Consider the following 21,942-nt stretch of genomic DNA (forward strand, 5'->3'; position numbering starts at 1 on the left):
ACTAGCGCCACGGTTCTTCCAGTGACTTTGTCCACCATCGCGAGTGGTGAAGTGGATTTCTTGTAGCAGTTTTTCGCCGGAAAAAGGTAAATCTCCTTGGTTATTCCTCATGAAAATCATTGAAAAAGTCTTAAGGAATACTACTGTGTAATTATGTAGTGAAATACATCGTAGATCTAGCGATAGGTCGCTGTAGCCGCTGATTTCAATTCGCCCTGACATTTCTCTTACATAATAATTTTTCCATGACTGAATATCCATAAATTCGCAGTAAATGCAGTGAAATGATGTAATATGTGTCTTTAGAACGTGCTTTTGAATCTATTGAACAATATTTGTAGGCATAGATTCCTCTAAAATTTGGAAATTTGCCTTGGATCTAATTGAGGTTATGGTGTGTCATTTCAGGAAACCGATGATGCAGAGAATGAGCGTCGCGGGGCCCCTTTTGAGGGTGGTCGCCGCCCAGGGTGTAGAGCAGCAGCAGCAGCGTGGCATGGCTACTCTGAAGGCCATCTCAATTCGCTTGAAATCTGTGAAAAACATCCAGAAAATCACTCAGTCTATGAAGATGGTGTCAGCTGCCAAGTGAGTCCCAAGAAATCCCGAAGATTTTCTTCCGGAACATGGAATAATATTGAATTTTGATAATAGGTACTCTCGTGCTGAGCGCGATTTGAAGAGGGCGCGTCCCTTTGGCGTAGGCTCGCAACAATTCTACGAGAAAGCCGAAATTGCGACTCCCGAGGAAAGTGAGAAGAAGCATCTGGTCATCGCGATGACTTCCGATCGTGGTCTGTGCGGTGCTGTGCACTCTGGTGTGGCTCGACTCATTCGCAATGAATTGGCGGACGCCTCATTGGCCGCCAATACGAAGATCGTGTGCGTGGGTGACAAGAGTCGCTCGATTCTGCAGCGTATTCTTGGCCAGAACATTATGTTTGTTGCCAATGAAGTGGGGCGCTTGCCACCGACTTACATTGACGCTTCGAAAATTGCTGTAGAGATTCTCAACTCTGGATATGACTTCTCCGACGGGAAGATTGTTTACAATCGCTTCAAATCCGTGGTGTCGTACAGCTTGAGCGACATCCCAATCTTCAGTCGTGCTTCTGTTGAGAGCGCTGCTAGTCTCTCAGTCTACGATTCTCTGGACGCCGACGTGATCCAGAGCTACTTGGAGTTCTCGCTGGCGTCTCTCTTGTTCTACGCCATGAAGGAGGGCGCCTGCTCTGAGCAATCCTCAAGGATGACGGCCATGGACAACGCGTCCAAGAACGCCGGAGAGATGATTGACAAGCTGACGCTCACGTTCAATCGCACTCGACAGGCTGTCATCACCAGGGAGTTGATCGAGATCATTTCCGGCGCTTCGGCCCTCGAGAAGGAGAAGTAGAGCGACTTCCCGGCGAGTGTAGTTGAAAGTAACAACACTTCTATTTCAATCTAATTGTTGATACAACCGAGCTGTCCTCCCGTGAATCCTTGACTCCATCCCACAGTTCTAGTCACTGAATCCGCAAACACTACATCTTTCTCTCTGGCGGACTGTCGAGATGGGGACAACGATTGCCGAGCTCACACGTAAGGATTTCATTTGCAGGAACAATGAGAATAAACAGTGCTAAGAGACAATTTGGAGGGATTCCTAACTTTGATTTTCTCTCGGGAAGTGCAACAGTTGGCTTTCAAATTCGAATGAATCTGAAGTCTCGCTGAATTGGGGACAAGGGCAGTTTTGTCAAAGATAAGAGAAGTGACAGAATGAATTCGCTGTGCTCCATAGATAGATCCCTCCGCGGCTTCCTGCCCACGCATGGCGCCCCGATTGTCCTGCTGGAGAATGTTAAAGTGGTGGTCAGAATGCGAGATCCTCGGCGTGTGAAGCTGATCTCTGGTGGAGGATCTGGACATGAACCCGCACACGCTGGCTATGTCGGCCCCAATCATCTCACCTCTGCCGTGTGTGGCGAGATCTTCGCCTCTCCGTCGGTTCAACAGATCCTGGCGGGAATCCTGGCGTCTGGGAAGCAAGATGACGCATTTCTGTTGATTGTGAACAACTACACAGGAGATTGGCTGAACTTCTCTTTAGCCAGGGAGATTGCGAGGAACTCTCTGGGATTCACGCAGGTTGAGATTCTCTTGGTGAAGGACGACGTCGCCATTGAGAATGTCCAGGAGAGCGTGGGTCCCCGTGGACTGGCCGGATGCGTCCTGGTAATAAAAATTAGCGGTGCTTTGGCAGAAGATGGGAAATCTCTTCAAGAGATCCAATCCTTCTGTTCAGATCTGCAGCTTATGACTGTTGGCTTCACTTTCGCTAGTGACTTGAAAAGTGGCGAGATCTCTCGAGTGGAGATCGGGAAAGGCATCCATGGTGAACCAGGAGCTTCCAGAGACACTAATCTCACCACATTCGATGACATTGCACAGCATTTGGTGGAGAAATTCCAGAAATTCGCCTCCAAAGATGGAAAATTTGTAGTGATGATTAACAACTTGGGCGGGACTTCTCAACATCTGATGAACGTTTTCGCATTCTCGCTCCTGCCAAGGCTCAAACAGCATTTCCGCATCGCTCATATAATGTCAGGAACTTTCATGACTTCTCTGGATCAGGAAGGCATCTCAGTAACTCTTCTCAACATCGCTGGCAAGGAAGAAATACTTGAATATCTTACCAGGAGCATTTCTGTGGGTATTCCTCAGCCACAGCCCGAGATTTCATCCTGGAACATGGAAATCTTCGATAAACTTCTCACGGAGAGAGATTCCTTGCCACAGAAGCTGAGTAAGGATCCTCAATTCCTCTTCAAGTTGTTCAGGAGCGCCTGTGAGGAACTGCTAAAGGGGTGTACTCTCCTCAATGAGATGGATTCTGAACTGGGCGATGGCGATACAGGAAGCACAATCTCCCGCGGAGTAAAGCATCTTCTAACTCGTTTTGCTGCTCCTGAAGATTTCCAGCGTCCTGGAGACTTCCTCAAGGCTCTTAGTTGGGAAATGTCTCGGCAAATGGGCGGATCCAGCGGCGCCCTTTATGGCATCTTCTTCCAAGCTGCTTCCACCGCCTTTGGAGCCAGCACTGAGTTTGCTTCTCTCCAGGATTGGATAGATGCTCTGAAACTAGGAAATTTTGCCCTTCAGAAAGCCGCCCGTTCCAAGCGAGGTGATCGCACGATGTTAGATCCTCTCCTGGCCATGGAGGACTTCCTTGTGCGTTCATCAACAGCATCTGGACCTGGTTTCGCAGAAAATCTCTATGAGATTGTTGAAAGCAGTGCAGCTGAAACCAGAGCGATGATTCCAAAAGCCGGTCGAGCAGCTTATACAACCTCCACTGTGCAGGACCTGAAATATCCTGATCCAGGAGCGCATGCTGTGGCCACTTGGGTTAAAGGACTTCTCAAATGTTATCAAGAATGTTGATTTCCATTGATTAAGATCACATGTCTCTGTCCGTTATAATTTGAAAGCGCCATTATAGCACGCATTTAGTGGAAGTCTTCCAGTGTTTCCAATGTATTCGCTTTCCAGTGTGATGTGTCTGCTTTGGACTTCTTATCGCTCTGTTCCCTCTATTCGCTGGCCCATCAATTTCAGCCACAATTAAACGCCTCGTCGTCTTGCCTTTCACCTCAGTATGTGAAATGCCTTGTGATAAGTCATATCAAGTGCTTCGCGTCGCTCCAAGTCTTACATCTGTTCGTGACATTAGGCAGAAATGAGGTGGCTTTGGGTGCTCCTGACCGTCTTGCTGGGGCTCAGCGGAGTGCTGGGGCGAGGGATTCCCTTCCTGAAGCAGCAGCAGTCGCAGTCGCCCTCGGACTACAATGGGTTGTACATGCAGACCGACGCCGTGGACGAGCTGATTGGCAAGGAGCAGTTCCAGGCGTGGGTGTTCCAGCAGAAGAGGGCAGCTTTTGTGGAATTTTACAACTCCTTCTGCGGCTTCTGCCGTCGTTTTGCTCCACACTGGATCCAACTGGGCGAAGACACGCAGAACTGGAGAGATATTGTGGCCATCTCAGCCATTGATTGCTCCTCAGATGAGAACAGCGATGTCTGCAGGGACTTCGAGGTGATGGCTTATCCCACGATCAGGTACTTTCCGCCAAATTACGAGGAGGGTGCCAAGCAAATTGGGAAGTCCGTCCTCCGACCTGATCATGACACATTGAAGCAGGTTCTGGTCAACTTCCTCCTTACTGATGAACAGAAATTGCCCTCTTGGCCAGATCTGGAGGACTTCACGGCCGACAGTGCAGCTGAACTGTTCACAACGGCGCCACAGAACATCAAGATAGTGTATGTGATTCTGGAGAATGTTCAGGAACCCAATAAGAACACCACTGGTGCTCAAGTGATCCTGGACTTGCACAAGGCCGAAAATGTCATCATTCGAAGGGCTTCTTCGATGGAGTTTCTCCACCCAAAGACAACTGCCAGGCCAGCACTCTTCGCTGTTCACCGAGAGAATCTACTGATTGAGCAATTGACTGTTGAGCCCAGCCAGGAGAGCATTCGGAATAAGATCTTATCACACATGCAGGAGAACAACCTAGACATTCCCGTATCCGCCGTCCCAGTGTCCGCAGCACCGAACAAACCAACGCCTGACTGGATGAAGCACAAGCAAGACAAGGCCATTCAGGATAAAGTGGCGGAGATGAAGGGAGTGGTATTCCAAGCTGATCTTGAGCAAGCCGTCAGATTCGCCCTCTTCCACGAAATTCCCCGCTACGAAGCCATCAAAGACGACCGCTTGCTGGCTCTGAAGCGCTTCCTGTCAGTCCTCAGTAGATACTTTCCTTTCGGTGACAACGGTCGACGCTTCCTGAAGGAACTGGAAACCTTCGTGGGCGACAAGGAAGAGTCCCTCTCGGGAGAGGCCTTTGAGAATGAGGCGAAGCGCCTGGAAGAACACCACCGGCCAATTTTCTCATCCAGTAAATTTGTGGGTTGCTACAGTGAAGTGGATGGCCTGAGAAGGTATCCCTGCAGCTTGTGGCTGCTTTTCCACCACCTGACAGTGGCTGCGGTGGAGCAGAACGTCTCCACGGATCCTCTGGAAGTACTCCATGCCATGCATGGATACATTAAGCACTTCTTCGGCTGCACAGATTGCAGCAATCACTTTCAGGTGAGTGCAAGAAGCATTATTCGACATATTCCAAGCGCCTGCATTTCATTTTCATGAGTGACCTTATGAATATTTAGCTACGAGAAAGCGTATGTAATCACGCTCTATTACATGTCAATTGCACAATAGAAATTGTATTGATAAGCGGCTGAAAATGCCATTTTCCAGGCACATCAAGAGCAGAAATGCACTTGGAAAAGTGTACATAAAAAATAAGAGTTGTATCATTTTCCATTCACTATATATATACGCGAGAAATTATTGTATTAAAATTGAGTAATTAGTTCAGTTCTACTTAAAATTTTGTATTAACTTACAAAATCTCAACTGCACTTGAGCAGAATTGTGTATTTGTTTGTATTGCATAAAATCAGCCTATTTCTTTCCTTTGGCATTGAGAATTTTAAGACAATGTCAAGGTTGTCGAGTTATCTTATCTTGGCTTTATATTCTTGCTGACCTCTATTCAGATTTTTTCACAAATATCACCACCAATTCTGCATGTTCATTGCCATAAATGATTCGTGATTGTTGACGATTGAATTCGGAGAACGGATAAGTTTAAGTTTTCAGCTAATTCAGAGGTCACGTAAATGCTGATTAGGGAAGATTTAGAGAGAAGATTTCCATCTCGGCATTTTTTCTGATACGTGCTAATGTGGTAACTTTATTTCTACCCAGACGTGATCGCTTGCTTTTCTCTTCCCAGGAAATGGCCAAAAAGAACCGAATGTTCTCGGTTGCTAGTCAGGACAATGCTATCCTCTGGCTCTGGTCGGCACACAATGAGGCCAACAAGCGCCTCTCAGGCGACACCACTGAGGATCCGGCGCACCCTAAAATCCAATTCCCAGGCGCCGCTGAGTGCCCACAGTGCCGCAGGGGAGACAATGCTTCGCACAACGACGAGGATTCATGGGACCGAACGGAGGTGCTCTTCTATTTGCGGCGCATCCACTCGCCGCAGAACATCAGCCGCTTGGGCGTGGATGACGAGGCAGCTCTGCCCGCTTCACTGGACGTCCTTCGGGCCAAGCGCTACGTGAGTAACGTCTTCTCGGACATTGACATGCGAATGGGGTTGCTGCTGTACGGCTTCTGCCTGTGCATGCTCCTGGCGGCCGTGCGGCTGTTCCTGAAGCGCGGCTACCGCAAGAAGATGTACATTCACGACCTGCTGGGCAAAGTTTAGCCGCGTGCAGCATCCGCATGGGGTCAAATAGATTAATTCTCACTCAATTTGTGATGGACTAGCGCGAGGGATTCATATCAGTTTCTGTGCACGAAAAACATTGGGACACATTATTACATTCAGACATCCTGACTAATTGCTGGAGCCATTGAGTGACGGACATTCTCTTTTCCAGACTGGAGATTAACAATTCGATAAGCTGATGGGGGTTTTTCGAGCTATATATGCCATGTATGTATGAACAGTCAAGTAAAATAGCCATGTTAATATCAGGTCCCGTCGTTTTTCGTGCAAATTGCTCTCAATAGTCCTCAAATTACCGCTGAAAGAGATCTCATTTGACAACCTTAAAGGCCTAAATTGAGTCCAATTGAACGTACATGTGTCCATTATCTTGCGATAAAAATAGTTTGTTGGCGGAAAAGAGGCATCAAAGTGATTTCACGGTCAATATGGATGAAAAGTGGTCAATTTAGCAAGTTGCCAGGTCCATTTGACCTTAAACTAACCACACAGAGGACACAGGAAAGAAGGCCAAACCCAATGATATTGTCAATGTTTTACCTTTTTTCTATATCTTGTAAAGTTACTAATAACATTTTAGGTGAAGCGATATTGTAAAAAGAACTTAGAAAATTGTATAAATGTCGTAAGAAAGTTAGTTGATATATTAAAAGTTTATTTCAATTACTTTCTTTGCCGAAAATCTCTCAAAGTGGATTTTTTTTTAGAAATCAGACAAAGCGTGTAAGTATAATATCCAATATATTTCGCACTCCTAAAAGAAATTGCAAGTTACACGGTTTCTTCAATCGAAAATCATTCAACATTTTGATGATTCTGGTGAATTCCACAATATTTATTTATACGTTTGTTCTCAAGAAACATTACATATATTTTCGACTATATTATATGGCGGATGTGAAAAATGAGAGAATGTGTATTAAAAAGTAATGAAAGAAACAGCAAATTCCTCCAAATATTGCACTTTGTGTGTTTCCAAGCAATTGTCTTCACTTTATCGACTATGTGGGCATTATTTTAGCTGCATTGACTAAAAGTGTTATCGTTATGCTGTTGATTATTAAATTGTTCTGTCATCGATAAAATGAAGTGACGAGTGAAAAATCGGCAGAATCACACTGAAATCATTCACCTTCATAATGAGGTAGAAACTTTATGAATTAAGGTAGTATTCTATAGATAAAATGCAGGATTTACAACACCCAGAAAGGAATTTCAGGCTATTTATTGCCATTTGGCACTGGTTATATGTGATTTCCTATGCAATACTGTTGCAAAAGCATACCCAATTGGCAAATAAGAGTCTTTATTACTCCATTTCCGGGTCATATGACTTTACAAATCCAATTTAACCAGCTCAGACACAAGTTTAGACATAGATTGAATAAACGATTGTCGGAGAGAGATTCCTTGGTTAATCTCCTTGCATTTTTTCTTAACTGTTGAAGATAAACAACGCATGCCGCCGTGTTTGAACAGTTCATATAGTCTAAATTGTACAAATACTTCTTTGAATTGCATTGAACATTTTGTTCATTTGTACAATATCAGGCAGAAATGGGCAGACAAAAAGATATTCTTCCAACTTGGTTATATCATGTCAAAAGACACGTTCGATTGTCTTGATTGTTTGGACAGTTGAAGATATCATGAGCGGTTAGGATTTGGTCATATTTGTCAATTGGGGTAATTTTCAGGGTGATTCACCAGATCTTTCACACTGTAAGATACAAAAAAGTTCAAGCACGATAAAAGCAGTGAATTAGATGCATTTTATTGACATTAAACACAAAATATGTGGACACTGAATGGATTATTTTTCTACCAATAATGCCCAAATCTTCACTAGAAACAGTAGAAACTACATTTTTACTCTGAATTCATTTGAACACAATACAATTTCCTTAATTATTATTACTGCACACACTGTCAAATATAGAATTTTCCAAAAGGTTCTTTTATATCGAATAGTAATTTCACGCTATTCTTTCTCTTTCCACTTGCAAAAAGGCATTAGTAGAGTATCTCTTTCTCTTTTTTGGTCTACAACTTGTCTGCTTGACTAAAATTGAATGGCAAAATAGTAATAATACAAGGCGTAACAAGACATTTTCTGGGCATTTGATAGTCAATTTGCAATGAAGGGATGTTTGTGAAAATGTTAGTGAAAAAGTGGACAAACACCAAATATTAGTTTTAGATATAGAGAAACATTTCACCCAGAAAGCCACAAAGAATAACAGAAGAATATTATAAAAGATGGGTGGATGGCAAAGCAATACCTTTTCTGGTTTAACGCGCTCATCTCAAAATGCCACACGTTTCTTAAGGGAAAAAACAACAGGACATTTAGCCGGAATGCATGGACTGGAAGAGAGAGAGAATATTTTTTCACATCGTTTACTTGATCCCCTTTCGCGGCTCCCCGGCCACTTTCTTTGGCTGATGATCCAGCAGGATGTTATTGCTGGAGTCGAGAAATGAGTGCCTAGAACTATCGGACTTTTGACTTACACGGGCAATGTCGACGCCAGTCATTTGTTTCACCAGATCCGGCACTTTGTTGACAATGTCCAGCACCTCGCCAGTGAGCTTCGCAGCCCCGACTTCGCCACCACCACTCGAGACCATCGTGATCTTCTTCGCCTGCGACAATGGAGCGGCAACTTCTGCGGCAACCTGCAAAGAGAAACCGGACAGCGTTACTATCAGCGAAAAAAATAGAGCAATATTGTGTCAAATATCATGTTCACATGTCACGTTTAGCGCTTTTATCACTCATTCCAACTGATAAGCTCGAAATTGTTGAATTCCAACTCACCTTTGGTAGAGTATCCATAAGCATATTAACCCTGCAAACAGAGAACGGCATTAGAACATCTTCCTCTGAATCGTCTGCAAGGAAACTCACATTGCAGCTTCACGGTATTCCTTCCAAGCCTCCGCCTTCTTGGCCATCTGTTCAGCTTCTGCTTTGGCTTTAGCCGCAATAGCGAAGGCCTCAGCTTCGCCACGCACGCGAATTGACTCCGCCTCAGCTTCAGCCTCGAGGATCACGCGATTCTTGTTGGCCTCAGCCAATTTCTCCAGGCGATATTTCTCCGCCTCTGCTGGACGTCGCACCGTGGCCTCGAGCTCCTTCTCGCGACGCTGCATCTCCTGATCCTGCACGAAGATCTCCTGACTCCTCTCCACCACCTTGATTTGCATCTGTTCCTCCTTGATGCGCTGCTTCGTTTTGGCCGCCTGCAATTCATATGCCATCTCGGCCTCCGCCTTCTTCGTCTGCACCTCAACGTCGTAAGCTGCCTTCTTCAACTCAAAGTCACGCTGAGCCTTCGCGATGTCTGTGTCGTTGAGGAAGCGCGACGCCATCCTGAAGAATATGGAATTTAGAATTTTACAAGAGGTACTTTTCTATCGCATAAAACACTTAAAAGCTTTATTCGGAACTTTGGAACCTTTTGGACAACAAGGAGTTTCATACCTCTGTTCTTCAGCAATCGCTTCCTTTATCTGAGCATCGCACCGGGCTTCAGCTTCACCGATTCGAGCATCTCTCTTCACTTCAGCTGTCCTTGCCATTCCCAGGCTACGAAGATATCCCTGAAAAGGAGCACCAGATACTTAAATCCTCATCCTCAGCCAATGCTTCACAAACTCCTCAGCAAATCACAAACAGTTAGTACTGAATGAAATACCTTTCTTCTGTTGACTCTTCACTAAAGGATAACGAATTATATCTAAGATCTATGCACAACATGAGCCACAAAATACCTGAATAAACAGCAAAACTAAGACTAATATATCGCAAACATACTTTTTGATCCTTAAACATACCTTAGCACCCTTTTAGTAGGCAACGAAATAAGGAAAGAAGTATTTTCAAACGAGTTATTGTAAGATTATCTGTGATCTAATGCAACTCTACGAAATTGAAGAAAGAGGAAGAATGAAAGAACTATGCAACAAGATGAAGGCTTCTAAGTGTAATTGCCTCTAATCTATGTCTGCTAATACTGCGATATCCACTAAATCTTGTTGCATAGTTATTTACAAGGAAAAGAGTACTAGAATGAATATAAAATGATCTCATGAAGAGAAATGCAGCGAATAAGGAACAGAGCAGAGAGAAAAAGAGTGAGGAAAAGGTCTCATTGCCCGAGAGATCAACTCAGAATTACCTCCTCATCGCGGATATCTTTGAGAGTGTAGGAAACGACCGTGATTCCCATATTGACGAGGTCAGAGGATGCCACCTCGAAAACCTGCTTGCTGAACTTCTTCCTGTCCTTGTAGATCTCCTCCACCGTCATAGAGCCCATGATGGCGCGCTGGTGGCCCTCGAGAGTTACCAGAGCGATGTGCTGAATCTCTGATTCAGGCTTGCCCAGGAATTGTTCGCATGCTGTCAACAGCATATCCTCGTTCTGACCCTGGATCTTCACCTGCGCGATGCCAGTCACGGAAATCGGGACGCCTTGGCTCGTGTACACACACGGACTCTCGACTTGGAGAGTCATGGTGTTGAGAGATATTCTGCAGAGAAGAAGAGACTTTATGGAATCACAGTATAGCAAGAATATATTGATTCATGAAGCAGCAGGACAATGAGTGACCCTATTCCCTCGCCAGGCAGTGTCCATGCGTAGAAATGTCCATAACTAGGTCACCGGAAAGGGTGAGTTTCACTCCCACAATTGCCAATTCAATTGCAGCACCCTTCAGCGCTCTTCCGCCACCCAGAAGAAATCGTGAACTCACCTCTGGACGCGCTGCACAGATGGCCAGACGAAGGCTCTTCCGCCGGGCACCAACAGCGGCTTCATATAGCAACATCCTGTGTGGAAAGGGAGGGAAAAAATCAATAAGGTCCGGTGCCGGAGTGGCGGCTGCAAGGGGCGGCGATGAGAATCGAAAATTTGGGTGGTCCATTAACACTCTCGAGTGGGCTTATCGCCCTCGGCTAAAAATAAACCCGCAATTTCTCAATCCAGAGTTAATTCACGCGCAAAAAATTGATTGAGCAACGCCACTGATTCACCCCCCAATTGGAATGTTAATTGTTTGTCGCAGCTTCCCATTTCCTCCCTTTATACTACTTTTCACGCTCACCTGACACCACGAGCGCCTCGTTGGGACCACAAGTGACGAAACCCCAAGTCATTTTAAGGCTTTTTCACTTGATTTTCCACGAAAAACTGAGATTTTCTGAAGAGAGCACTTTTCTCGGCAGCCACACTCTGTTTTATATACTTAGCGGAGTGAAGTTTGGTGCGTTCCGCACAGTACATAAACTGTCAGATTTTTGGGTGCTTTCCCGGTGGCGAGCGGTCGTCTTGATGACAGACAACGTCGTTCTACAGTCACGAGACTGTCGTCCGTTGAGACAAACAAGCGACTGTCGGTTGTTTGCCGGGTGGCACCGGTCTGAAGTTAGCAGATGTTGGCAACATGGCGACGTCAGAATTTTCGGCCAAAATGAGAATTTTTCCAAATGCAAAGAAAATCGCGGAAATCGCTCAATTTAACTCTTTTCAGGTCGGGACAATACTTTTCCGAGCCGTAATTAAATTCTTTATCGTGCGCCCATGCCGGCATATTTTTGATCATAAAAAACGCGCATGTAATAAATATAATTACTGGGAGTTAATTAATTTCTTCAAAATAATTAATTTAATTCGCCATGAAAAAAAAAATACGCAAAGGCGCCATTTTTGGCACATCCGACACATGCCCGAATGTCTCCCGACTTTCGGTCACACTCCAATGTAAATGTCTGTGGCAAATGTCCGTTTTGGTCAGGTGACAAATGGGCCGACTGTTTACATACAGTCGGTTGACCACCCTGACCGTCGGCAGACAATCGGGCCGACTGACGACGGACGCCCGCCACCGGGTTTTTGGGTGAGATCACAAAGTGAGGTTACGTCAGCCAATGTGCTCTGTTTTTGTTTACACTTCGGACGAAAAATAAGAGAAAAACCCCGGAAAAATGTACTTGATGTACTATTTGAATGAGAAAGGGGAGCGGATCTACACCCTGAATGTAAAGATCATCAATAGCAATGAGTAAATATGAATTTTACTGAGTTTTACATGCGATTTTGCAGAAATCCTCTCCGACATCGTATCCCACGCTGTCTGCTCACCCGGCACGCTTCTCACCGGAGGATCAATATTCCCGGCACCGGATAATCATAAAGAAGAGATTCGGCTTGCTTCTCACGCAGCAACCGGAGCAAATTTATTAATAAAATATTCTATTGAGACTAGACACATTTTAACTCAGGTTCCTTTTGAGACCTGCAGTGTAGTCGAATAACTTGGAATTGGTGAAGGTTCCTCTCTTGTCCAGGATGTAGAAGAAGGATTTGTTTTTCACTTTTAGCGGAAGATTGACTCTTGCTGCTTGCCGGGACTGTACAGCTGAGATGCAATTCAGCGGCACAGTCATGATTCTATTGCTGATACCGAACGGCGTATAAGTCACCAGAGATACACTCTGGCCACCCTTCCTCAGCACCAGGAACCGCACAGATCGCAGTGTGTACATCCAACCGATGGCTAGGACACTCCATCCGATGCCAAAGCATAGCACAGTCAGCGTGTTCCGGAACTTGTTGTCGCCCAGGTTCACTCGACGCCAGAAAGGCAAGTCCTCAGAGGTGTTCCGGTCCACTGGGGCATCGCGGAGGGTGGTGAAGGCGAAATGGGACAGGTAGTTCCAGAAAAAGAACTGCCCCACGGCGAAGATGTTGAGGTAGCGAAAGAACTTGGGGTTCTCATATTTAAAGATGATCACATCTTTGGCCACGTTTGTGTTCAGGTCGTAAGGGCGGGTGCAGTAAAGACGGCCAGGAGTAGGAAGGCATCTCCTTAGGCTAAACACTACAGCTTTCCGGCATTTGACTATGGAGCTCAGCAAAATCATCCCGACACTACTTCGAGGTTAGAAGTGAATATTTTCGTCTCACCGATTTTTGTGAGAAAAGTTTCATGAAATTTTAGTCCATATTTTTCTTATTTTTCTCTTTTCTACAATTATTTTGATGATTTTTCCCTCATCATACTTTTCATCTTTGTTATTTGCATAAGAAAACGAAAGTTTTGAGAATGAAAGCATTTTTTCAGTTAACTCGTGAAATTTTCAAACCTAGTTTTCACTCTCCTTTTCTTGGGGTCTCTTTTTCATCCCCACACACTGTTATGAGACTCGCTCTGTTACGTAAATATTATGTAAAATTTAATTTCTTGCATGTGTTATGTAAAATTTCCAGCAATTTGCAAATAGAAATTCTCTCTTGAACGCATCTTCAAAGGATATTTTAGCATACTCAAAAGGTTCAAGGCCTTTCAAACCGTAATTAGCTCCATCTGATCCCTGTGGCGAGCACGTGAATTTATACTACCGGGTAGTCCAGAGGTCCAACCGTGGAAATTCCAGTGTAAAAGCCGTAGAAGCGCACCGTTTCTACCAGTGTATTGACTGCGAGTTCATCTACCTCAAGACTCCCTGAAAGTCCATAATTTGTCCAGTTGTGGGCCACATTGTGTGATTCTGGGCCTCAAAAGAGGATTTCAGACGCGAAGAGGGCTGTGTTGCCATTGCAGTCGGCGAGTGTTGCCATATCGCCCAGGATACCCGAGCGCAGCGACACCACACACTCAGTAATCAAGGCGTGGGGTTCGGTTGAGGTAAGTACCAAGCAAAACACTTGTTTTCCACCCGAAATATCCAGATCCTGGGTATAAAAGTCACTCAGGGATGTTAGTTGGGGTGCAATTCGGGAATTTCATGTGAGGGCTTTACCGCGGCAGGGCATAATCAAGTAATATTTGTATTTATTACTAGATTTGACATTTCAAAGACCGACTTTCACGGAATTTCCTTTTGTATACGATTTATACCGTGTACCTTCAAATATTGTCTCTGTTTGCATTTTCGGGATGTCCTTTTGATAATTCCTGCCAGAGATTGGCCCTACTACGATTTCTATTGGTTAAAAGTATTAAAAATTGTATTTGAAGTCGTAGACATTCCAAGCGCTTTCGGACGCATTCGGAGTCTTTCGGCTACTAATGATTGACTTGACGAAGTATAATATTTTTCGTTACCTTCTAGGCTAGAATCAGGATTTCTTTCTGTTATCCAGATGTAAAAATTCTATTATCGCGTTTCTTATCAGTTTGTATCAATATTTGGCCTTAATTGATAGGAATACGGAAAAGTTGTCCTCATTTCATATATTGATACTGTGTGACGTAACTCGTGTAATTTTGAGTAAAGGCAGAAATAAAAGTTTCGAAATTACCCAAAATATTGTCGCTTTTCCTTAAGATGTACAGTATGACCCCATTTCACCCATTAATTCCATATCTCCGCACTCTGCAGTCAGTATAGGTTAAGTCCTCATCAAAGTCATAGCAGCAGTGACAAAAATCTATTTTTCCCATTTCCAACAAATCAATTGTGCTCTTTCACGTAATAATTCGGGTTAAAATCCACGTAAATCGGCATCAAAGCGTTTCACTACCAGTCCATTTGTCTCATTGCAAAGCCAAAGCCAACTTGATCGTTGTCTGCCGACCAATTCCGATCCGGCTCGGTAGACAAGCAAAGCGATTTTTTTTAACTTCATTTTAGAACTTCAAGCCTTTCCAAATACACAATCTGGGTTTTATTTCGCGATTTAACCCTCATCTGCGGAACGCGAAGTGTCATTGACCTGCTCAACTTGCTATCCGAGTCCAGTCTACGCTATATCAGAACCTTTATCGATTAATTCGTCATCGTGAGACTCTGTCACTTGCGTTTGGAAGATGACGGCCCCGCTCTTCTGTTTATTTCAGTGAGGCTGTTCTGCGAGCGCGAAAAGGGCAAAATGATGTCAACGCTCGAGGCGTCGCAAGACATTCGATCACTGTCAGACGATGTGAGAGACATGGTAGAACCGGCCTTTCCGCTGGAGAAGCACAAGGACTTCAAGGACTCGACAGAGATGCCTGCACAAGGTTAGTTGAGTGTCCGGAACACAAGCGGCGGCGTTTTTTTGTGTTTCTGCAAGTGTTTTGTTTTGAGCCTTGACAGATGCTATACAGTGCCGTGATAAAAGTTAGACTCACTATTTTATTTCTTAATATAGCCTACACAGAGCCTAAACTTTGTGAATTAAATCGCCAGTTAAACTGGCCTACAAACTCAGTGCAAATATAACATATTAAGGGGCGAATAACTAACATTTATTGTGAACATTTTTGTAAAATAACTTTTTAATGACAATATTACAAAATATTGAATGTGAAATAAATTTCTTGAACTCAAAATATCCCTAGATTTGCTCTGAGAATATGCACATAAACTCTTTGAAATATTTGAGTTTTAATGAATGCATTTGAATTTCTTTGCCAGATCTATCAGAAGATTCCAATTTGAATACGCCGAAAAGCTCCGAAAGTCCTGTTGAGGCTCATGGGGATGCAGAAACTTTACAAGATGCGAAAGCAGATGAGGAGGTGCTCAGTAAAGAAGTGATTTCAGTTGAAGAGATTGAAAGTGACTCTGAAAGTGGAAAAATCGGCATAAATGCTGTTGTTGAGGAACCGGAAAAGTGCGAAGAAAAGTGTGAAAGTTCACAGAAAGATGCGGTAGAGTTGATCAGTAATGGCAGTGGCCAAGAATGTGAGCGCATTGATTCGCCGAAGAGTGACAATGAGGGTAACTTTGAGGAGAACAGTCAGGATGTGAATTGTGGTAATGAAGAGGATTCCAAGGAAGCTTCAGATGTGCTCGAAGTGGCTGAGGAAGAAATGCATGAAGTAAAGACTGTTGATCCTGAAGATATTGACTTGGGGTGCAACGATGTGGTCCAGACATCTGATGAGAATGCTGCAACAAAAATGTCTGACACTGAAGATATAATTGATCTTGATGATATGCTCAAGGAAATCGGGGTTGATAATCCGGAGCAGAATTTAGAGGCGAAGCAAGAGGATTCCAAGTCAGAAAGCGAGAGTCCAGAGAAGCCTGAGCAGGAAATCGAAGAAGATGATGAAGTCATGATGATGGAACTCGATGAAGATGCGCTTGAAGATAAAGAGACAGAGGATAAAGCCGAAGAAGCACGTCCAGAAAGCAAGGGAGACAAGACTTCTGATGAGCCTTTTGAAGAGACTGACATACTGAAGGAATGCGATGAACTACTCAAATCCTTTTCCGATGAGAAACCTTCAGATCACGTGCCCTCAATTGCTATCGATGAGGATACTTCAGACTTGCTGGAGAAGAAAACCGAGGCTGAGAGTGAAGTCCAGGATAAGGATGACTCATTGAAGTTAGTAATTGATGAGGAAAATATGACTGATGAGCCAGAAGATAAAGCTGAAACTCCTAAAGCAGACAGCAAAGTGGATGAATCTGTAGCAGAAAATGGAGATGAAACCTCGAAAGTCGATATGCAGACAGCGGAGGAAACAGGTTCCAAGGATTTAGCCAATAACAGTGATGATATTTTAATAATTGACGACGAGCCTGAAGCTTCTGCGGAGACAGAGAAGGTGGACCAAGAGGAGACCAAGGCGAAGGACAGCGAGGAGAAGGATGAGAAGAAGGAAGAAGAGATTCTCAAGCCAACAGAGATGGACATTGACGAGGACTCGAGCCCTCAGCAGGAGTCAAAGGACGGTGAACCAAAGAATCCTCCGTCGCAAGAGCCCATCGCGATCGATGATGACGACTTGTCAATGGATGAAAAGGGTAAGTTTTGGTTTCAATTCATCTTGGATTCTATAAAACTTTGCTGACTGAAATGCTGAAATGAATATTGATTTTCTGCAAACAGTGACAAATATAACAATATACATATACATTGCTTGCAGATGGGTCGATGGACAAGCTAATAAGTGAATCAGTGGGTAAAAAGCGTTCCTCGGTCTCGTCAGATTACGAAGAGCGATCGAAGCGCATGAAGTTGTCTGATGATTCTGAGAAAGACACCGACACAAACAGCCAGAGTTCTATTCCCAGCAAGAAGGACGTTGATGCGATGGACAGCACGAGTAGGCAGAGTGAGACCAGTGGAGATTCGCTGAAGATGACCCTGAAGCTGCGTGGGCTGGAGAAACTGAAAGAGAATCTGGAGGTGGAGAAGATTTCGCAGGCGGAGAAGGATGTAGGCAGTTTGCTCACACCGCTGCCCAAGAAGACCTCCATGGAGTTCATGACGCGCTTCAAGAAGCCCTTCCAGGATATGTCGCACGCTGATTTGGAGGACTTTGTGCTGCAGAAGATCGCAGAGCAGATCACGCATAAGTCCGAGTACAGTGAATTGAGGAAGAAGGTGGAGAAGCAGGAGGAGCTTATTTCTCTGTACAGGACAAAACTGACGGAATTGAGCAAGAATTTCCACGATCTCGAGGTTGTGTACAAGCGTGTTCAGCAGGATTTGGACAACAGGAACGCAGGATATGTGCAGATACCGAAGATCACGCGTGCCGTGGGACTTCAGGTATCTGTGTCGAATCACCGCAAGCAGCTTGGACTCAGCACTTCACACAACGAAGCCAGGCAGTCAGCGCAGGAGGCGACAAGGAAGATGAAGCCCGTGCAGCGATTTACGCCAATGCGGCCGCCGATGACGGAGGCGGAGCAACGAAATCTGGAGTCGCAGGAGCAGAGGCAGCGCCAAGAGTTGCAGCAGCAAGTGCAGCAGAAACTGGCACTGAATGCAGCCAACATCTCCGGAGGAACAACAACTATTGCGCAAAGGTGAGTTTATGTCTTAGGTTTACGTTGTTTAAGTAGTTATAAGAAGAGTTCTGTGCTAAGGAAAATTTCGCGGCGTGTCACAGAAACGCGTGAATTTTAATAACAATTAAATAGACTTTCCTTGCGCACTAAATTCTTCATGAGTGTGATGTCAATTGTGTGAATTTGCTGGTCTCTATTTTCAAACTATCTACAAAGTTATATGATAATTTTAATATTTGTTAATTTCTTTGTAATTATATTTATCAAGGCAGGAAAGAAATTCCCAGAATATGTCGGATTTTATATGTGAAAATGAGACGAAAGAAAAATCTCGCAAAATTCCTGTCATGCGAAAAACAACCTGGTTCAATCGGGTACTCAGAAAGGTCCATCAAAAATATATAGATAAAAAAATGAGGAACAAAGCGATTAAAAACTGGATTTCTAAGAGTAAGACAAATGGATGGATGCCTCTAACTGAAAGGTCTTGAAATTGGTATTTTTCTACTTACTAGTTAATCTGCTAACTGAATAAGTTAATATTGAGATTCTGTTGGATCTATGATTATCTATAAATGAATTGATTGTTCTTACAGGAATTCAAATATTGTAGTGCTGAAGCACACTCCGAAGCCGCCGCCTGTGAAAATCATACAGCCTCAGCCGTATGTTGTGAAGCGAACAGCCGTGCGGACGTCCACCATCACTTCGACAGTGGTCACGAAGACAGTCTCGCCGGCTGGCATTCAGCAGCGTGTCGTCCTGTCGCCCAGCGTGTCCGCGCATTCACAACAATCACCGACGGCGCACAAGGTGCCAGTGCAGTCGCAGCAGAGGAGCCCCACTATTGCGACACCGGCGAAGAAGCAGCAAGTTGTTGTGGATCTGACGGATGAGGATGATAGCAAGGCGAAGGTGAAAATTCCGACAACGCAGTCACTCCTGAATGGTGGCATTCCCGCTCTTGTAGCCATCCCGAGCAGTTCCAGCAACAGTAAGACGCCGCCCACCAAGTACGTGATGGTGCAGCAGATGGCAGCGACCAACGGACAGCTCTCCAAAACCATGCCGCTTAAGTATGGTAATAGGATCAAAAGTAATCATCTCTTTCTACATCCTCTTAGTAATTTAGTCTAATATTCCAATTGAAGAGAGAGCAAAAATCAATCCCTATCAAAAGTCACAGCGTTATTCACTTTAATTACCAGTAATTGAATTCTGACATTAAGATTAAGATCAGAAATGTAAGATTTCAAAATCTAATTCACGCCGGACAAACCTTGCATGCCCACTTCGTGAATGTATTCACATATTTAGCTTCATACGTACTTATCTGATTTTTAACAGTGAACACGCGTGAACTTTCATCGGGATTGTAATTCGGATAGTTTTTTAGAAGGTTTTCGGTCAGATTTAGGTGTTCCTTCGCTAAATATCAAGTAATCAAGATGTCCCACATGGTCCTTAAGTCAGTGATTTGAATTATTGTGTGTGTAAAGTGAAAGTGTGTGTGTCGGAAAAATCTTCAACGACTCAGGAGAATCAGAGGAAATCAGCAACGAATTTCACGAAGTGGGCAAGCAAAACTTTGTCATGCATGATTTTGCATTTTAGAGATCTGAACTAAGAAACTTTGATTTTATACCAAACTTTTCTCCTAGATTTCGCTCCGGAATACACTGAGTCTCCGAAGAAGATCCGTGGCTTTAATGTAAATACGAAACAACGGATTATTTATGTGGATTTTTACACAGACAACAGAGACGCCCTGGATCCGGAGTCTGTTCATTACGAGAGTAAATGGGAAAAGTTAAGTGAACAGTTGAACAATGCTGGACCACCGCGAAAGGATATGTATGAGTGGATGGGAAACTTTCGGAATTGGATTTATCAATTGCATTACAAGAAAAAGAACTTCGAACAAAAGTTGACCAATCTGGAGAAGAGAGCGCTTGATATCAAAGTTGAAGATCGTCCATTTAATGCTGTTGAAGAAGATGAATCTTTGTGGGGTGCTTTTGGATCATCAAGTCCACCTCAGTTTGATCCAGTTTGGAATTACCCTTCACACATGCAAAAGAGGACGCAATCACAGACTGTTAATATTGTTCCTTTGGATAATAATTCAAAGATCCGCGGTTTAAATGTGACAATGGTGCAGCGCAATGTCTTCGTGGATTTTTGCACTACTAACATCGCCGTTATGGATCCTACTTCTACTGATTACCAGAGCAAATGGGAGGAATTGTGCCGTCTTCTGGACGATGCTGGACCGCCGCAAAAGGAGATCGATGAGTGGATAGAGAATTTCCGCAATTGGATTTACCAATTGCGTCGCAAGAAAAAGATGCACGACAAGTACGATGGACCGCCGATGACCACTCTGGAGATAACGGCACTCGCTCTGCATGATTCTATCGGGATAGCTCCGTATACTCGGCGACATCTAAGTGCGACAGAGCAGGAATTCTAAACACTTTGAGTGACTGAATTGTTGGTTTGTTTTAGAACCATTTGACATAGTGAGAGAATGAAAAGTTATTCTAAACTATTGTATATTTTAGTGAATAAAGAACTTCTTAGTATTCAACAGCATTTAAGGAAGTTCGATGCAATTAAACTACCTTTTAGTTGATGAATTTTAATTTATTTTCTTGATGTGAAAGATTGAGTTTCTTCTCCACCTTAAACCACAAGTTTCCTCGCAATTTACCGAGTTTGCGAAATGACGATCTAATAATTATAATAAATGTGGGTTAATCTTGCCAATAATTTTGATCTTAATGTCAGAATTGAGATTATACCTCCAGACCAGAAGAAGGTAGGAACAATTAAGGATGCAGAAATACTTCGAGATCTTAAAGAATTCTTTTAATCTTTTATCAGTAACAGCTATATCACATAAATTCTGACTTTTCATTTTCAGTGCCCATCGCACCCAAACCATCTTCTGAGCTGGTCAGAAGCGCAGTGCCGCCGAATGTTGTAAGGCGTCCGCCACTGTCCACGACTCTCGTGTCTAGTGCGTCTGGGCAGCGTCAAGTGAAGGCAATTGTGGGCGCACGAACGCACCCGGCGCCGCTGCCACCGTTCCAGAATCCGGCCGCGAAATACGGCATGAAGCGCATCCCAACGCGGCCAGTGATTCGCATCAAGAACGATGAAAACCAGGGCATCGTCATCTCGTGGACGATGGACGACCTGACGGATGATCATGAGGAGATCCGTGATTATCAGATCTTTGCCTATCAGGAAACTTCTGCGCCGCCCAGCACGGACAATTGGCGCCTCGTGGGCGACGTGAAGTCCATGATGCTGCCCATGGCAGTGACGCTGTCGCAGTTTCAGGAGGGGCAACGGTATTGGTTCGCCGTGAGGGCTCGCGATATCCACGAGCGCTGCGGGATGTTTAGCGTTCCCAGGACGTGGTAAGATGGAGATTTACACACGGTCACAGTAGATGAGAAATCTCTCTAAGCTAAGGATTGGTCTTTGCATATGATTTAGACATAATATATTGCGTTTTATCAACATTATCACTGAGTGAGGAGTATTTTGAGAAATTGAAGTATAAATAAAATTAGTCGTACACATATAACATAGCTATTCTATTGAAATGTCTGTTCCACCAACTATTTGGTCAATAAAATGGGTGTTTTCTCCCACAATTGAATGCAATGCTGTGCACATTTGTCAATATTCACGTCTCGCACAAGATTATTCATTGGTTTTATCAATTCCGCCAAATAGCCGAGAAGGAAAATACTGACGAAGGGAGCAAGAAAATTGGCATTTACCGCGTGCGAAAACTTCCTCAAGCAATGTTGTTCG

General features: G+C 44.1%; 7 protein-coding genes across 12 annotated transcripts; 5 read left to right on the forward strand and 2 right to left on the reverse strand.

Annotated features, from left to right (window-relative positions):
- LOC132259543 (ATP synthase subunit gamma, mitochondrial) lies at nucleotides 1–1,645 on the forward strand. The gene is made up of 3 exons (XM_059757216.1): nucleotides 1–86; nucleotides 409–588; nucleotides 655–1,645. The coding sequence occupies exons 2-3, from the start codon at nucleotides 416–418 to the stop codon at nucleotides 1,394–1,396; spliced, it is 915 nt and encodes a 304-aa protein (XP_059613199.1). The 5' UTR covers nucleotides 1–86; nucleotides 409–415; the 3' UTR covers nucleotides 1,397–1,645.
- A 119-nt stretch (nucleotides 1,646–1,764) lies between these two features.
- LOC132259201 (PTS-dependent dihydroxyacetone kinase 1, dihydroxyacetone-binding subunit DhaK-like) lies at nucleotides 1,765–3,500 on the forward strand. The gene has a single exon (XM_059756753.1). It carries the CDS (start codon nucleotides 1,765–1,767, stop codon nucleotides 3,430–3,432), a length of 1,668 nt encoding a protein of 555 aa, XP_059612736.1. The 3' UTR covers nucleotides 3,433–3,500.
- A 48-nt stretch (nucleotides 3,501–3,548) lies between these two features.
- On the forward strand, nucleotides 3,549–6,610 carry LOC132259343 (sulfhydryl oxidase 1). 2 transcript variants are annotated; one of them, XM_059756931.1, is made up of 3 exons: nucleotides 3,553–5,146; nucleotides 5,856–6,188; nucleotides 6,514–6,610. In XM_059756931.1, the coding sequence occupies exons 1-3, from the start codon at nucleotides 3,728–3,730 to the stop codon at nucleotides 6,523–6,525; spliced, it is 1,764 nt and encodes a 587-aa protein (XP_059612914.1). In that variant the 5' UTR covers nucleotides 3,553–3,727; the 3' UTR covers nucleotides 6,526–6,610. The 2 variants fall into 2 exon arrangements, with proteins under 2 accessions (XP_059612913.1, XP_059612914.1); XM_059756930.1 differs by having other exon boundaries at nucleotides 3,549–5,146; nucleotides 5,856–6,610.
- A 476-nt stretch (nucleotides 6,611–7,086) lies between these two features.
- Nucleotides 7,087–11,646, reverse strand: LOC132259344 (flotillin-1). Of its 2 annotated transcripts, XM_059756933.1 has the most exons (8): nucleotides 11,478–11,646; nucleotides 11,127–11,202; nucleotides 10,547–10,901; nucleotides 9,850–9,968; nucleotides 9,274–9,738; nucleotides 9,184–9,214; nucleotides 8,877–9,041; nucleotides 7,087–8,729 (listed from the first exon to the last, which is right to left on the reverse strand). In XM_059756933.1, exons 1-8 carry the CDS (start codon nucleotides 11,527–11,529, stop codon nucleotides 8,712–8,714), a joined length of 1,281 nt encoding a protein of 426 aa, XP_059612916.1. In that variant the 5' UTR covers nucleotides 11,530–11,646; the 3' UTR covers nucleotides 7,087–8,711. The 2 variants fall into 2 exon arrangements, with proteins under 2 accessions (XP_059612916.1, XP_059612915.1); XM_059756932.1 differs by lacking the exon at nucleotides 7,087–8,729 and having other exon boundaries at nucleotides 8,736–9,041.
- A 635-nt stretch (nucleotides 11,647–12,281) lies between these two features.
- LOC132259672 (H/ACA ribonucleoprotein complex subunit 3) lies at nucleotides 12,282–12,616 on the forward strand. The gene is made up of 2 exons (XM_059757403.1): nucleotides 12,282–12,411; nucleotides 12,476–12,616. The coding sequence occupies exons 1-2, from the start codon at nucleotides 12,358–12,360 to the stop codon at nucleotides 12,614–12,616; spliced, it is 195 nt and encodes a 64-aa protein (XP_059613386.1). The 5' UTR covers nucleotides 12,282–12,357.
- A 29-nt stretch (nucleotides 12,617–12,645) lies between these two features.
- Nucleotides 12,646–13,665, reverse strand: LOC132259671 (transmembrane protein 223). The gene has a single exon (XM_059757402.1). The coding sequence runs from the start codon at nucleotides 13,294–13,296 to the stop codon at nucleotides 12,646–12,648; it is 651 nt and encodes a 216-aa protein (XP_059613385.1). The 5' UTR covers nucleotides 13,297–13,665.
- Nucleotides 13,666–13,975: 310 nt separating this feature from the next.
- LOC132259670 (activating transcription factor 7-interacting protein 1) lies at nucleotides 13,976–21,875 on the forward strand. 4 transcript variants are annotated; one of them, XM_059757397.1, is made up of 7 exons: nucleotides 13,976–14,060; nucleotides 15,216–15,377; nucleotides 15,775–17,118; nucleotides 17,241–18,129; nucleotides 18,380–18,595; nucleotides 18,708–19,207; nucleotides 19,773–20,998. In XM_059757397.1, the coding sequence occupies exons 2-7, from the start codon at nucleotides 15,248–15,250 to the stop codon at nucleotides 20,582–20,584; spliced, it is 3,891 nt and encodes a 1,296-aa protein (XP_059613380.1). In that variant the 5' UTR covers nucleotides 13,976–14,060; nucleotides 15,216–15,247; the 3' UTR covers nucleotides 20,585–20,998. The 4 variants fall into 4 exon arrangements, with proteins under 4 accessions (XP_059613380.1, XP_059613382.1, XP_059613383.1 ...); XM_059757400.1 differs by lacking the exon at nucleotides 19,773–20,998 and adding an exon at nucleotides 21,038–21,875 and having other exon boundaries at nucleotides 13,979–14,060; XM_059757401.1 differs by lacking the exon at nucleotides 19,773–20,998 and adding an exon at nucleotides 21,038–21,875 and having other exon boundaries at nucleotides 13,979–14,060; nucleotides 18,708–19,192.
- Nucleotides 21,876–21,942: the final 67 nt, after the last annotated feature.

Source organism: Phlebotomus argentipes, unplaced genomic scaffold (assembly GCF_947086385.1).
Source record: "Phlebotomus argentipes unplaced genomic scaffold, Phlebotomus argentipes genome assembly scaffold_18, whole genome shotgun sequence".
NCBI lineage: Eukaryota > Metazoa > Arthropoda > Insecta > Diptera > Psychodidae > Phlebotomus > Phlebotomus argentipes.

Coding starts and splice junctions, on each gene's coding strand:
- LOC132259543 (XM_059757216.1), top strand. CDS start 416: ATGATGCAGAGAATGAGCGTCGCGGGGCCCCTTTTGAGGGTGGTCGCC. Junction 589..654: donor AAGATGGTGTCAGCTGCCAA/GTGAGTCCCAAG, acceptor TTTTGATAATAG/GTACTCTCGTGCTGAGCGCG.
- LOC132259201 (XM_059756753.1), top strand. CDS start 1,765: ATGAATTCGCTGTGCTCCATAGATAGATCCCTCCGCGGCTTCCTGCCC.
- LOC132259343 (XM_059756930.1), top strand. CDS start 3,728: ATGAGGTGGCTTTGGGTGCTCCTGACCGTCTTGCTGGGGCTCAGCGGA. Junction 5,147..5,855: donor ATTGCAGCAATCACTTTCAG/GTGAGTGCAAGA, acceptor TTCTCTTCCCAG/GAAATGGCCAAAAAGAACCG.
- LOC132259344 (XM_059756932.1), bottom strand. CDS start 11,529: ATGACTTGGGGTTTCGTCACTTGTGGTCCCAACGAGGCGCTCGTGGTG. Junction 9,969..10,546: donor AAGATATCCGCGATGAGGAG/GTAATTCTGAGT, acceptor GCTCCTTTTCAG/GGATATCTTCGTAGCCTGGG. Junction 9,215..9,273: donor GAATACCGTGAAGCTGCAAT/GTGAGTTTCCTT, acceptor CTCTGTTTGCAG/GGTTAATATGCTTATGGATA.
- LOC132259672 (XM_059757403.1), top strand. CDS start 12,358: ATGTACTTGATGTACTATTTGAATGAGAAAGGGGAGCGGATCTACACC. Junction 12,412..12,475: donor AGCGGATCTACACCCTGAAT/GTAAAGATCATC, acceptor GCGATTTTGCAG/AAATCCTCTCCGACATCGTA.
- LOC132259671 (XM_059757402.1), bottom strand. CDS start 13,296: ATGATTTTGCTGAGCTCCATAGTCAAATGCCGGAAAGCTGTAGTGTTT.
- LOC132259670 (XM_059757397.1), top strand. CDS start 15,248: ATGATGTCAACGCTCGAGGCGTCGCAAGACATTCGATCACTGTCAGAC. Junction 18,130..18,379: donor ACAACAACTATTGCGCAAAG/GTGAGTTTATGT, acceptor ATATTTATCAAG/GCAGGAAAGAAATTCCCAGA. Junction 18,596..18,707: donor TGGATGCCTCTAACTGAAAG/GTCTTGAAATTG, acceptor TTGTTCTTACAG/GAATTCAAATATTGTAGTGC.